The sequence below is a fragment of the Dendroctonus ponderosae genome, unplaced genomic scaffold (genome assembly GCF_020466585.1).
Source record: "Dendroctonus ponderosae isolate FM_Combo_2020 unplaced genomic scaffold, Dpon_F_20191213v2 Dpon_F_20191213_8, whole genome shotgun sequence".
Lineage (NCBI taxonomy): Eukaryota > Metazoa > Arthropoda > Insecta > Coleoptera > Curculionidae > Dendroctonus > Dendroctonus ponderosae.
The window spans coordinates 2,244,944-2,257,504 of record NW_026019016.1 but is presented as its reverse complement, the minus strand read 5'-3'; the positions used below and the strand labels follow the sequence as shown (position 1 = coordinate 2,257,504).

Below are 12,561 nucleotides of genomic sequence, written 5' to 3'. Positions count from 1 at the left end.
AATTGAACTAATCAATAGCTTCCTAACAAGCAATAACATAAGATTGTAGAGTACAAGACTCCTATAGTTTTTCGTTTTAGCACCAATCCACCTGTTCTCCCTGTAAATGTGTGAAAATGACTGATGTGTCCTATATGTGTGTAGCTGTGTTGTTCATCCTGGGCCAGATATAACACCCATAGCAAGCAAAAAGAAACAAGAAGACTGAAAAGATACACCAAGCAAACATAAACTAAAAAAAAAAAGAAAAAGAAAAAAAAAAAACACTATAARATTACTGTTAGTGAGTAAGACTTTAGAGGATCAGGGGCACAAGCCCGCTTACTGGACCTCTTACGTGACGAGCTGGCAAAATACCCCTAGTTGGTTGTGCCAAAAAAAAACCCCAAAGAAGAAGAAGTTTAAACTGTCTATCTATTGCTATTTTGTTAAATATTTAATAAACAAATTCAGCTAAAATTCAAATCATTCATGAATCTCGAAAACGTAATTCTATTGGTTGTGACGCCTCTGGTCATATAAATGGCGGATTGTTTACGTTCGGTAAATAGTGTTTAGTTGTGTGGTTGTGTTTCATTAATTATTTTGTGGATTTAAATAATTTATAGTTTGTGTTAAGCTAAAAAATGGCTTCAGAAGGATTCCTTCAAGCGTCAACAAATAATTTACCATGTGTACATATTTTTATGGTTACCGCATTTTTAAAAAACGACGAACGCTGTAATTCAGCCGAATTTAAGGGTGTCAAAGCAGCAGCGTAAGTAAAAATCCGTAAATTCATTATTGGTTACTCTCTCCTTAATATACTAATCTGTCTGTATTGGTTTAAATTAGGTAAATAATATATAGAATTTCACTTATTCAACTTAATCTAACCTATACACATGGCTGCTTTAAAAGTAAAATGAACTCTTAAATTTGCATTTTGGGCATCACGGAACAATATGGGGATATGTGGAATTGAAACGCGAGGGTTCTTTGTGCGCTGTACAAGGTAAAATTTGAGTACGATTTAAGGCATATTCTGTCTGCCTCATCATTAGCTTTTTGTTCGTACTTTCATTAAAATGATCCTCGCAACAAAAAAACCTTGATTTTGATTTAGGAACATCATGTTTAGCTGCTTTGAACCATAAAACTTTACGTGCATAATCATAGGGAACGGTTAGAAAGAGTTTGTTTGGATCACTTACTGAGGTATTCTTGCATCCTGGCACAAAACAACACTTATTTTGTGATCCATACATGTCACTATTTTCCATTATGCAAGATAATAATAATAATTAATAAAATAATGATAATCGCAATAACTTAAATAATAAAGCAAAGTTGCGAAAACAACAAAAAAAACACGAGACACTTTGTTGATATGACCTGCTACGTCATAATCGGGATAGGCAACCGACGATACGGATTCGGCGTTTTTGGCGGAAAATATTTGATTTGAATTTAAATTCGCATTAAAATTATTATGGAGACTTTTTTTGCAAGAAAAATTATATCAGTGTAATGTTTGCCATAACTACTTTTTATATTTTATATATCAACATTTAAAAAAATTGAAAACACCCTATTGTTACTCCACCCAGAATCGAGCCTTTTAACCGACCTTTCGTTATGGGACACTTACTTAAAAAAAAGTGGTTGTCCCTGCACAGGGACAAAAAGCCATCAGTACAATTTGAGCCGTTACGGAAAGGGTAAAAAATAATTTGAAAAGATACGGTGTAGAAATTCCCAATTTCCATAATGGCAAGAGCAGACTGCCGGGAAAAATAGGAAAAAACGAATCGCATAGTCGATCCCTAGAAACCGGGACTTGTGGAGTCGTGGGAATTAAAACTCCACCTCTAGAATGGAGACATAACTCGGTTGGCATTTGGGAAATGCGTTATTTTAGCTGCGTTTTTCTCGCTTAAATTCCTGCATAAAATTGTCTATTCAGAAAAGTTAACTATCTGGAGACTTACAATAAACAATGAAGGATTACCCGTAAAATTGGTTAGGAATAACATTTCCTACAACAGTTTGCATATCTAAAACCATTACCATAACAACATTAAAAAACGAACTTTTTCCATTAAAAATCAACTGGAAATAGGACACTTTATTGGAAAGGTAATAATCGAGTTTTCAAAATTAGGAATGTTTTTATTATAGGAATGATTCAACATTTTATAGCAGTTCAAAAAGTAAAGCGAATACAGAATAAATCAAAAGTTATAAAAGCAACAATAAACTTTGAAACTTAATAGGTACTTTCCTCAGAAAGTATATAATTTCCGGCTCATGGGTTAATCCTGGAAAGATAAGCATCCCACAGCAAAGTTTGGTATCGCTTTGCTGCAGCAACGGGATCAGTGGCCTCAGTAATGCCCCGTCCAACAACAGCGATATCAGCGCCTTTCTCAGTAACAACTGATTCGGGCGAATTGTATTGCTGCCCCAAATGATCTGATGTTTGCGCGATTTTAACACCTGGAGTCAACTGAATCAATGCGGGATTGTCTAAAAATAGGGGGTTTTGGCAGACAACACCAGCAATTAGCTTTGGATATTCCGCAGTCAGTTTAAGGGTGGATTTCGTGTAGGCATCCGTGATTAGACTGCCTGTAGCACTTGCTTCCGCCAGAAGGAAAACTCCTTTTTCCTCGCTTCCTGGAGCACCTGCAAGAATTATTATTTTTGTGGCTATTAGATGAGATTCGTTTGGATATATATATATAAATATTTTGGACCGAAATCTCCATTTGCGCTTGTTTGGCGGTGGTTGATTATCGTTATTTACCTTGGATAGCATCCAAAACACCTTTCCCAAAAACGGAATGGGCAGTTACCAGACTGGCCCATGAAGATATCTTGTACAATCCTTTGCTATATTGCAACTGAACCGTATTGCCAATATCGGCAAATTTTCTGTCCTCGAACAAAATAAAGTTGTGCCTATTTGCAATTTCCTTCAAAGGGTCAATCAAATTGATACTGAAGTCGTCCACAATATCGATATGTGTTTTCAATGCGCAAATATACGGCCCCACTTTTTCTGCCAAGTTGAGAATTTCTGTGGCATCTGTTAGGTCAGCTGCTAAGCACAGTGTTGTCTGCTTAGATGCCATTATCTCAAATAGTCTCTTAGCCACGGGATTTTGGGCTAATTGAGCACGGTCGAGGAAAGACAGTTTACGCCTATCTGAATGGAGAACTCGTATGAAAACTCGTGAAAATTCATATATCCTTCAATAACCAGCGTTTACCACTTACCAACTGTGGGTGTTGGAATGGAAGGGACTTGATTTTCAGCTAAATACTGCTTAACCTTTTCGACGACTTGAACGTCAATGCAGTTTGCTTTAAACAAGTAATCCATTAGCTGAGACAGCGTTAATAATGCGTGCATCTTTATTCCGTTTTTCTGCAGAATACCAGCGCCTCCTTGCTCTCGGTTGAGCAAAACGATAGCATCACTACATTTCAAACCTGAAGAATTATATAAAGTTCCAAATGCCTACATGTGTTTCGGGATTCGACGTCAATGCTTAAAACAAAAAAGCTCTTCAAGACTCATGCATAACGTGATCAATCAAAATCAAATGAAAACTGCGTAGCGCGAAATAATACACATTTACTCAAAAATTTGATTTTTGGCCGAAATTTTTCCAAGGGTGAGGGTCGATTTTTCCAAAAAAAATTATATTTTCTCAAATTGCCTCAAATTTTACATCATTTTCAGCTCACGGACGCGAGGAATGCATCGAACTCCTTAAAAAACAAGGTCGAAGTTTCAGATCCGAAATAATAGACATTTTCGGCATATTTTAAGCCATTTTGAGAGTTCATGATCTTTACCCGACGATTTCTTCTTTATTATTGACACAAACACTTTATAAATGCATATTTGTGACCTTCTTACGTCGAAAGGAATCGATTGAGCTCAAAAAACACGCATGTGAAATTTTGATTTTTGGCCGAGATTTTTCCACCCTCGATTTTTGAAAAAATTTTAATTTTTTCAAAATGTCAAATTTTACATCATTTTCAGCTGACGGAGTAAATATACGATTTATACTACCTATTAGAGCCCACATGTTAAAACCAGGAAATAAATTAGCTCAACAGTTCAAGACTAAAGAACATCTCCCGAAATAGTGACACGATTTGCCAGCAGAAATACCTTCATTTTGCAGATCTTTCACAGTCTCTAAAATGCTACTTCCCGATGTTACAACATCTTCAATAATGAGACATTGATCTCCAGCATTGAAAACACCTTCAATCAATTTTTTCGTGCCATAATCTTTCGCTTCCTTCCGTCTCATCACCATAGGAAGCCCTGTTTGTAATGACACCGCGGTAGCGATCGGAAGTGCCGTATAAGGAACCCCACATAGAATATCTACACCTTTTACACCCTTAATAGTTTCAACTAGCAAGTTGGCCAGGGTTTTCTGGAAATAATTAAGTAGGTAATATTACAGGACGAACGCCAACATAACAATTCGGGTAAACCACAACTTTTTATACCTTCTGGAATTTGTGCATCCTTCAAGTGTTGATAAGGCAGCATTAACGAGAATATTTACTTCAGATTGGATAGATAATTAGGACTTAACTTACCATAACATCAGGATAGCTGACAAGAACTCTCAAGTCACAGTAAACAGGGGTCGTAAGGCCCACTTTCGTCTTAAACTCTCCAAACTTAATTGCGTTAATTTTGTAAAGCTGCACAGCAAAACCTTGCAAACTATCTTTTTGATTGCTCATGTTAGCGAAAAGCAATTAAAACAACGCAAAATGTGAAAAGTTATTACAGCCAGCAGTTAAAGAAGATGCAAACAACAATCTGATCAATCAGACTTCGCAAAACACACTAAAACCAAAGACAATACTTGTCTCTGTTAAAACAAGAAAATTAATTTTGTTCCAAATAAATTTAGGTTAGGTTTAATGTAATGCACGTTGCACTTCAGTTCGCACCAGAGTAGAGATGAGTAGGAGAATCGGTTTGTTGGTGGGCTTTTTCTCTCCCTCTCGCTGTCTTGTTCATATGCAAAAGCGGTATACTATTCATAAGTAACGAATTTAGTAATAGGAGGTATTTTTAAGGTCAAGAAAAATGTTCCAGAGCGAATTTATTTCTAACTAGAGCAACCCAAGCCCAATATTTTTTGCAGTTCAACTACATTTGCAGGTTTAAATATTATAAGTTTAAAACCACTACAAACCCCTTAAACTGTGTCAATTTTTTGGTAAAACGTTCTTGAGTACTTTGTTTGATTGATGCATTGAATGTTTAGGTATTATGACTAAATTCTTAAAGTAAGTTTAAATTAAGTGATTCTGTCGTTTCATGCCCGCCGGGCTTTTTCTTTTTTTAGCTTAAAGAACACTTCAAATTAACTGCCAGTCGAACAGCGTTACCTCGATGTTGCTCATCATCTCTCTGCAAAAGGCCCGAGTTGTCACACGGTTGTCAGCACTTGTCACTTCTGACACCAGTGTGAATGTAAATAAATACTACTTTGACCTAAACTAAAAATTGCTAAATCTCTATTAACATTAATTTAGCTTGAATGAGTCCAATGTTTCTGTGAGCAGAACATCTTTGTCAATACAACGGTCTACGAGGGACTCTTTATTTGCTCATTTTGGGACACCCAGTTTATCAGAAAAGTTCGTATATAAAACCGGTTGGCTGTTTACCTCACTGCAGTGCTTGCTATTTCCTGCAGAATCAATCCGTCTGCTGTATCTCGTTATACCGCATTGTGTCGTGGCAGTGAAGTTTTTGGAGAAAGTTCAGGGTTTTCGTGTGAGTATTTCCATTTCCCACAAAAAATGGAGCGCCGAGCAGAGAATGTGTTCAAAAAGCAGAAAACCGGCATACAGGTAGCTACCAACGTTACTAAACAAGATCACATAGTGACTAGAGCGAACAGAGGACAGATTCTGGGTCATCTTCGTGGATTTAGGGGCTGCACTGTATGGTTTACTGGTATGTTTTGTCATTCGCTCGTTCTCAGAGAATATCTATTGAATACTCATAGGTTTGTCTGGCGCTGGCAAAACTGCAATTTCCTTCGAGTTAGAGGACTATCTAGTCTCCCATGGCATCCCAGCGTATAGCCTGGATGGCGACAATATGCGACATGGCCTTAACAAAGATCTTGGCTTCTCAAAAAAAGCTCGGGAAGAAAACATTAGAAGAGTGGCTGAAGTAGCCAAATTGTTTGCGGATGCTGGCCAAATTTGCCTCTGCAGTTTCGTCTCACCATTTGCCGAGGACAGGGATGTGGCACGAAGAATTCACGGTGAAAGCGACTTACCATTTTTTGAGGTATTTGTCGACACTCCTCTAGAAGAATGTGAGCGACGTGACCCCAAGGGGCTATACAGAAAAGCCAAACAAGGCATTATTCAAGGATTCACTGGCGTTGATCAAGCGTACGAAACGCCAAATAATCCCGAATTGGTTGTGAAAACAATCGAGTATACTCAGAACGGCATCAGACAATATTCCATAAATGAATCTACCTCGCATGTTATCGAGATGCTCAGAGAAAATGGCATTATTCCTCATTTTCAACAAACCGACGACAGTATTCCCGAATTGTTCGTGCCCGTTTGCAGGCTGGAAACTGCAGAAAAGGAAGCTGCCAGTCTACCTAAGCTGGATGTTTCCGTGGTAGATTTACAGTGGCTACAGGTAAGCAGCAGCCAATGTTCTTCTCCGAGGATTTAATGCAACCAAAAAATGTTTCACGGTTTACGCTTTTGGAGTAAGATTTTCTTTAAACTAGGAAAGTTAATAAGTTATTTAAAGCATCTGGCTATAAATACTCTTCAGTATTTACACAATGATTGAATTCCACATGGAAAATGAACGGTAGTTTGTTGTATCAGCTCTGGTGGAGTGTTCAGAGTCTAAATAAATGTTTCAGTTACTTTTTGTGCGCAAGAACTCATATGTTCTTATGTAAACTTAATTTGGAAGCGTTAGCTTTTATAGTTTTTAAAATGAAAACCGATAAAAGTGTTCGTAAAAGTATGAATTAAAAATTGAAACGGAAGTGAAATAACTCAGAAATTTAAATAGTCATACTGATATTATCTTTTAAATATGCTACGACTGTAAATGAAAGTTATGTTTGAATAAAACTGAAATATGAGCTTATCGACTGCAAATACTAAAGTGCAAATGAATTTTGTACGAAAATATTTCACCTGGTTTCTTGCTCTAAAGTTATACGTTTTCGAGAAAATTGAATTAGTAATAACGAATACTTGAAAAAATGTGTTTTAAAGCCCTTGTTTATGCACATAAAAGTCCCTTTTAATTGGTTTCGATATCTCAATTTTTGTGGATAAAAAATGTGTTTTTGTTGACGAACAACCGTATCGGGAAAGTAAATTAACCAGATGACATCAAGCAATAAAAGTTCAATGCCACAAATGTATAATCGGTTTTGCAGTCTATTACGATCATTTTGCCTTATCTCCGTTCAAACAATGAACACCATTATACTCAAACAAGCATAAAGCATGAGGATTTCAGATTGTTTCGTGCAAGATGTTTAAAATATTTTGGCCTTAAAAACATAAAGTTGAACAAGATATGGGAATATGAGTATGCTTAATTGTCACCAACTTTAGTCGATTCACTTGTTACCCAACATTAATAGCGGAATTCGATTCATTGGCGCCGTATATTAATGCGTAAAAAATCGGCTCGAATAATTAAGAACGTTTATTTTTTTTGCAAAAACACGCACTAGCCGTAAAACAATTGCACTAAATAACGGTTGAAATAGAAATCGAATCGCTCTGAGCGATCAGAATTTACCGTTTTATTTTCTAAGGTAAAATGTATCATGCAATTTTAGCTACAATTAATTTTGTAAATTGGAAAATTGGCTAATTTTTGCTAGTCTCCAACCAATGTACATTTCTTTATGTCCAGCTTCATTCGTTTTTTCCTTAGGCATTTCTAAAAATGCATGTAATTTTGTCCCAAATAGTTTGAGTGATAATTTTGATTAACATGGTTATTCGCAAATGCATTTTGAGGGTAGTTGAAGTTGAATTTCGAACTTTGAAAAAGCCTTTTATGGGGTTTTATTGGTGGGATTTTTTCTACAGATTCTGAGCGAAGGATGGGCGGCTCCATTAAAAGGTTTTATGAGAGAGGACGAATATTTGCAAACTATTCACTTTAATTGCCAGTTTAACGATGGAAAAACAGTCAATCAAAGCGTTGCGATAGTTTTGCCAGTATCCACATCGGATAAAGAAAGGTAAGTTACCACTCCGGTACTCAGCTCAATGTTTTTCTTCAAATATATTAAAATTGGGACTTCAGGTTGCAGGACAGTTCGGCTTTTGCTTTGTATTACAAGCAAATTTGTTATGCGATTTTGCGAAAACCTGAGTTCTACTATCACAGAAAGGAAGAGAGAGCCGCCAGGCAATTTGGTGGGTATTTGCTGGTTTCACATTATTTCAATTCACAAAGTTTTACGATATTTCATCCGCGAAATTTTGGAATATTCTGCAGAGCGATTTAAATATTTTTTTCAAAAAATGGATCATAGCAGAAACCCATCATTAAACAGTCGAAGCAATTATTTGCTTAGCACAAGAAAGCGCAAGTGAAAGTTTGAACGGTTTATCTACTTTCACATGATTATTATTATTCATTGTATTTTGGACTCATATTTATTTAATAGCGGTGAGCCAGTTAAACCGGTGCCCCAAATTGATGTTACGTTGTTAAAAAATACTTAGTTCGTTCCCAATTTAAAAAAAATCTATTCCTTTTACTTTTTGAACGATTTCTATTAAACGTTTAAGATCTTTAGAATAAACCGTCTTCTATATATTGTGAAATTTTGAAATTGTTGTGTGCTTTAATTTGGGAGAAACGACTTTTTCGAGCGAGCCCGGTTGGCTAAATGAATCCATTCTTAGACAGTTTTTCGCTACGCTGGAAAAATCAGAATTTTTAACGATTTCCAATAAAACTAAGATCTTTCGAGCAAACTGTCTTCTAAAGGTTGTAAATCCTTCAACTTACTGTTTGCATTAATTTGCATTTTTTAAAGAAGAATGTGCTTTGGCCAAAAGCGTCTGTTATGATGCTGATATTTGTTACCTTCGAAAAAATCAGAAATTTCAACGATTTTTGTGAAACTTTCAACATCTTTAGAACGAGTTGTCTTCTAAAGATCGCGAAAATTTTAACTTGTTGATTGCTTTAATTTGGGAGATGCAAACTTTTTAAAGCGATAGCGCAGTTAAGTAGGAGTCTATTATCAGACCGATAAAAGCTGCAAAAAATTTGGTTGCCCAAAGATTTTGTTGAAACTTTCAAGATATTCAGAGTCATCTGTCTTCTAAATATCGTGAAAATTTCAAACTCCTGTCTACTTTAGTTTGAGTGAGACGAGTTTTTAAATAACGTAAATAACAGTGATCTATTTTTGGGCCAAAAATGGGTTTCTTAGCTAAATTAAATACTTATGTTATGTTTGTACAAGTACTCTGTTATTCTTTTAGGTACTACTAATAAGGATCATCCTTACATAAAAATGATAATTGAATCAGGCGATTGGCTTGTAGGCGGAGATTTGGAAGTACTGAAAAGAGTGCAGTGGGGCGATGGACTAGACGAATTTAGGTAAGCAATAACTAATAACAAAAATATTCTCTGTAGTTCTAATGGTGTTTATGCAGATTGACTCCTAACGAACTTCGCCGAAAATTTAAACAGATAGGAGCTGATGTGGTATTTGCATTTCAACTGCGAAATCCTATTCACAATGGGCACGCTCTTCTTATGACTGACACCCGAAGGCAGCTTCAAGAAAGAGGGTATAAGAAGCCAGTTCTGTTACTACATCCTTTAGGTCAGTGTTAACAAAAGTGCGAATATCTGTTTGCTTAATATTTCAAACTGATGAAAAGCGGCTTTGATAGTTAGAATAAGTAGACTTTCGATTTAATCTTCCCGAACAAATGCGCTTGTTTGCCCAATTTAGTCGCAGAACTAAGGAACAAACTAATAATGATACAAATGATGACAAATCAAACTATTAAAACCCGGGGCTTAGCTGATTACGCTCAATTCGTAATTTACTTAATACCGAATTAAATTTTGTTATGAAATACTCGGGTATTTTGATGGATCTGATTGCTTATCGTTAGTTCACATTTACGACATGTTTTGTTTCGTGTTGGGATTTATTTCGGAAACATACGACTGTGAGAAGGTGTAATGCTACAGAGAACTAATTCAAGAATAAACATTACATGTACAGGGTGAATCCTTCTTTAGGCAGATTTTTAAGATGCACTTATACTTTTAGAATCGATTTATTAATGGTAAATTTTAAATCGCAAAGCAAATTTTTAGATTCTTAATAAACAAATTGTTATCATAAATGTTTCGAAATCCCAAGTGTTGAGGTTTCAACAGAAATAATTCTATAAGTTCGTTGGTATTTTTTTAGAGTCAACTCGGTGAGTGTCGTAACCGCAATTCAATGAACGAAAAATGCGTTGAATTGTTGGAATTCTTTAAAGATTATGCGAGTTTTGAGAAAACAAATCTTTGTTTTTGCGTGAATCGCATGGGAAACATTCCAATTTTATATTCTATTCGGGTTTTTAAACAAGCGACACAATCACAACAGGAGTTTCTAGCAAAAAAGTAAGCAAAATTGTTTTCTGTATGTATGTATTTTCAATAGCGAACCTTGAACAATTAAAAGCGCTTATTTCAAGCTTGCTACAGTTTTTGCGCAATTGATCCTTCGCTACGGTTTTTTGTACTAAAACGTACATATTTTATTATTAAATCGATGATATTCTGCAGTCAAAACTTGTTAAGCCCCACCTACCACAAAAGTAGCTACTTTTCGTAAATATTTAAATTAGTATCATTCCGTTCGATCCTTGGTAAAAAAATGTTTCTGTTCTTATCGACTATCTTCCTTAATACAGCAACGAAAATGGTTGATGCTTAAGGTGAAAAGTTTACGGTAAAGTTGCATAAACCTTTCTACACGGCAAATTTTTAGGAAATAAAACTGCAATGTAAAAATCTGTGGAATTTGGTGGAAAACTATTTCAATTTCCATCAATATTCAGGAAGTTGGATCAAAGATGACGATTAAGTCGCATGGGAAATATCCCAATTTTATATTCTATTTCGTTTTTTTAAACAAAACTAACAACAAGAGTTTCTCACAAAAAAAATAAGAAAAATTGTTTTCTGTATGTATGTACTTCAAGAGCGCACCTTGAACAATTAAAAGCGCTTATTTCAAGCTTGCTGCAGTTTTTGCGAAATTGATCCTTCGCTACGGTTTTTTGTATTGAAGCATACATATTTTATTATTAATTCCATGATATTCGGCACTCAAAACTTGTTAAGCCCCACCTACCACAAAAGTAGCTACTTTTCGTAAATATTTAAATTAGTATCATTCCGTTCGATCCTTTGTAAGAAAATGTTTCTGTTCTTATCGACTATTTTCCTTAATACAGCAACAAAAATGGTTGATGCTTAAGGTGAAATGTTTACGGTAAAGTTGCATAAACCTTTCTACACGGCAAATTTTTTGGAAATAAAACTGCAATGTAAAAATCTGTGGAACTTGGTTGAAAACCATTTCAATTTCAATCAATATTCAGGAAGTTGGATTAAAGATGACGATTAAGTCGCATGGGAAATATCCCAATTTCATATTCTATTTCGTTTTTTTAAACAAAACTAACAAGAGTTTCTCACACAAAAAATAAGAAAAATTGTTTTCTGTATGTATGTATTTCAAGAGCGAACCTTGAACAATTAAAAGCGCTTATTTCAAACTTGCTACAGTTTTTGCGAAATTGATCCTTCGCTACGGTTTTTTGTATTGAAGCATAGATATTTTATTATTAATTCGATGATATTCGGCACTCAAAACTTGTGAAGCCCCACCTACCACAAAAGTAGCTACTTTTCGTAAATATTTAAATTAGTATCATTCCGTTCGATACTTTGTAAAAAAATGTTTCTGTTCTTATCGACTATTTTCATTGATACAGCAACAAAAATGGTTGATGCTTAAGGTGAAATGTTTACGGTTAAGTTGCATAAACCTTTCTACACGGCAAAATTTTAGGAAATAAAACCGCAATGTAAAAATCTGTGGAATTTGGTTGAAAACTATTTCAATTTCCATGAATATTCAGGATGTTGGATTAAAGATGACGATTAAGTTGCATGGGAAATATCCCAATTTCATATTCTATTTCGTTTTTTTAAACAAAATTAACAACAAGAGTTTCTCATAAAAAAAAATAAGAAAAATTGTTTTCTGTATGTATGTATTTCAAGAGCGAACCTTGAATAATTAAAAGCGCTTATTTCAATCTTGCTACAGTTTTTGCGAAATTGATCCTTCGCTACGGTTTTTTGTATTAAAACGTACATATTTTATTATTAAATCGATGATATTCTGCAGTCAAAACTTGTTAAGCCCCACCTACCACAAAAGTAGCTACTTTTCGTAAATA

The 12,561-nt window shown here is 35.1% G+C and overlaps 2 protein-coding genes and 1 long non-coding RNA gene across 3 annotated transcripts in view; 2 read left to right on the top strand and 1 right to left on the bottom strand.

Moving 5' to 3' along the window:
- The window catches only part of LOC125505504, a 457-nt gene extending 148 nt beyond the window's left edge, over positions 1-309 (top strand). The window contains exon 2 of the long non-coding RNA XR_007282226.1: positions 81-309. This is a non-coding gene — a long non-coding RNA (uncharacterized LOC125505504). The remainder of the gene's footprint in view (positions 1-80) is intronic.
- Positions 310-2,130: 1,821 nt separating this feature from the next.
- Positions 2,131-4,987, bottom strand: LOC109544888 (uridine 5'-monophosphate synthase). Its single transcript, XM_019915304.2, has 5 exons — positions 4,615-4,987; positions 4,172-4,445; positions 3,262-3,477; positions 2,789-3,190; positions 2,131-2,667 (listed from the first exon to the last, which is right to left on the bottom strand). Exons 1-5 carry the CDS (start codon positions 4,762-4,764, stop codon positions 2,288-2,290), a joined length of 1,422 nt encoding a protein of 473 aa, XP_019770863.1. The 5' UTR covers positions 4,765-4,987; the 3' UTR covers positions 2,131-2,287.
- A 489-nt stretch (positions 4,988-5,476) lies between these two features.
- On the top strand, positions 5,477-9,905 carry LOC109544801 (bifunctional 3'-phosphoadenosine 5'-phosphosulfate synthase; the record flags this gene model as incomplete). Its single annotated transcript, XM_019915150.2, is given in 6 exon segments — positions 5,477-5,995; positions 6,048-6,706; positions 8,140-8,294; positions 8,360-8,472; positions 9,556-9,676; positions 9,733-9,905. Coding segments are annotated over 6 exon segments (1,378 nt in total), but the record flags the coding sequence as incomplete, so codon positions are not given.
- Positions 9,906-12,561: the final 2,656 nt, after the last annotated feature.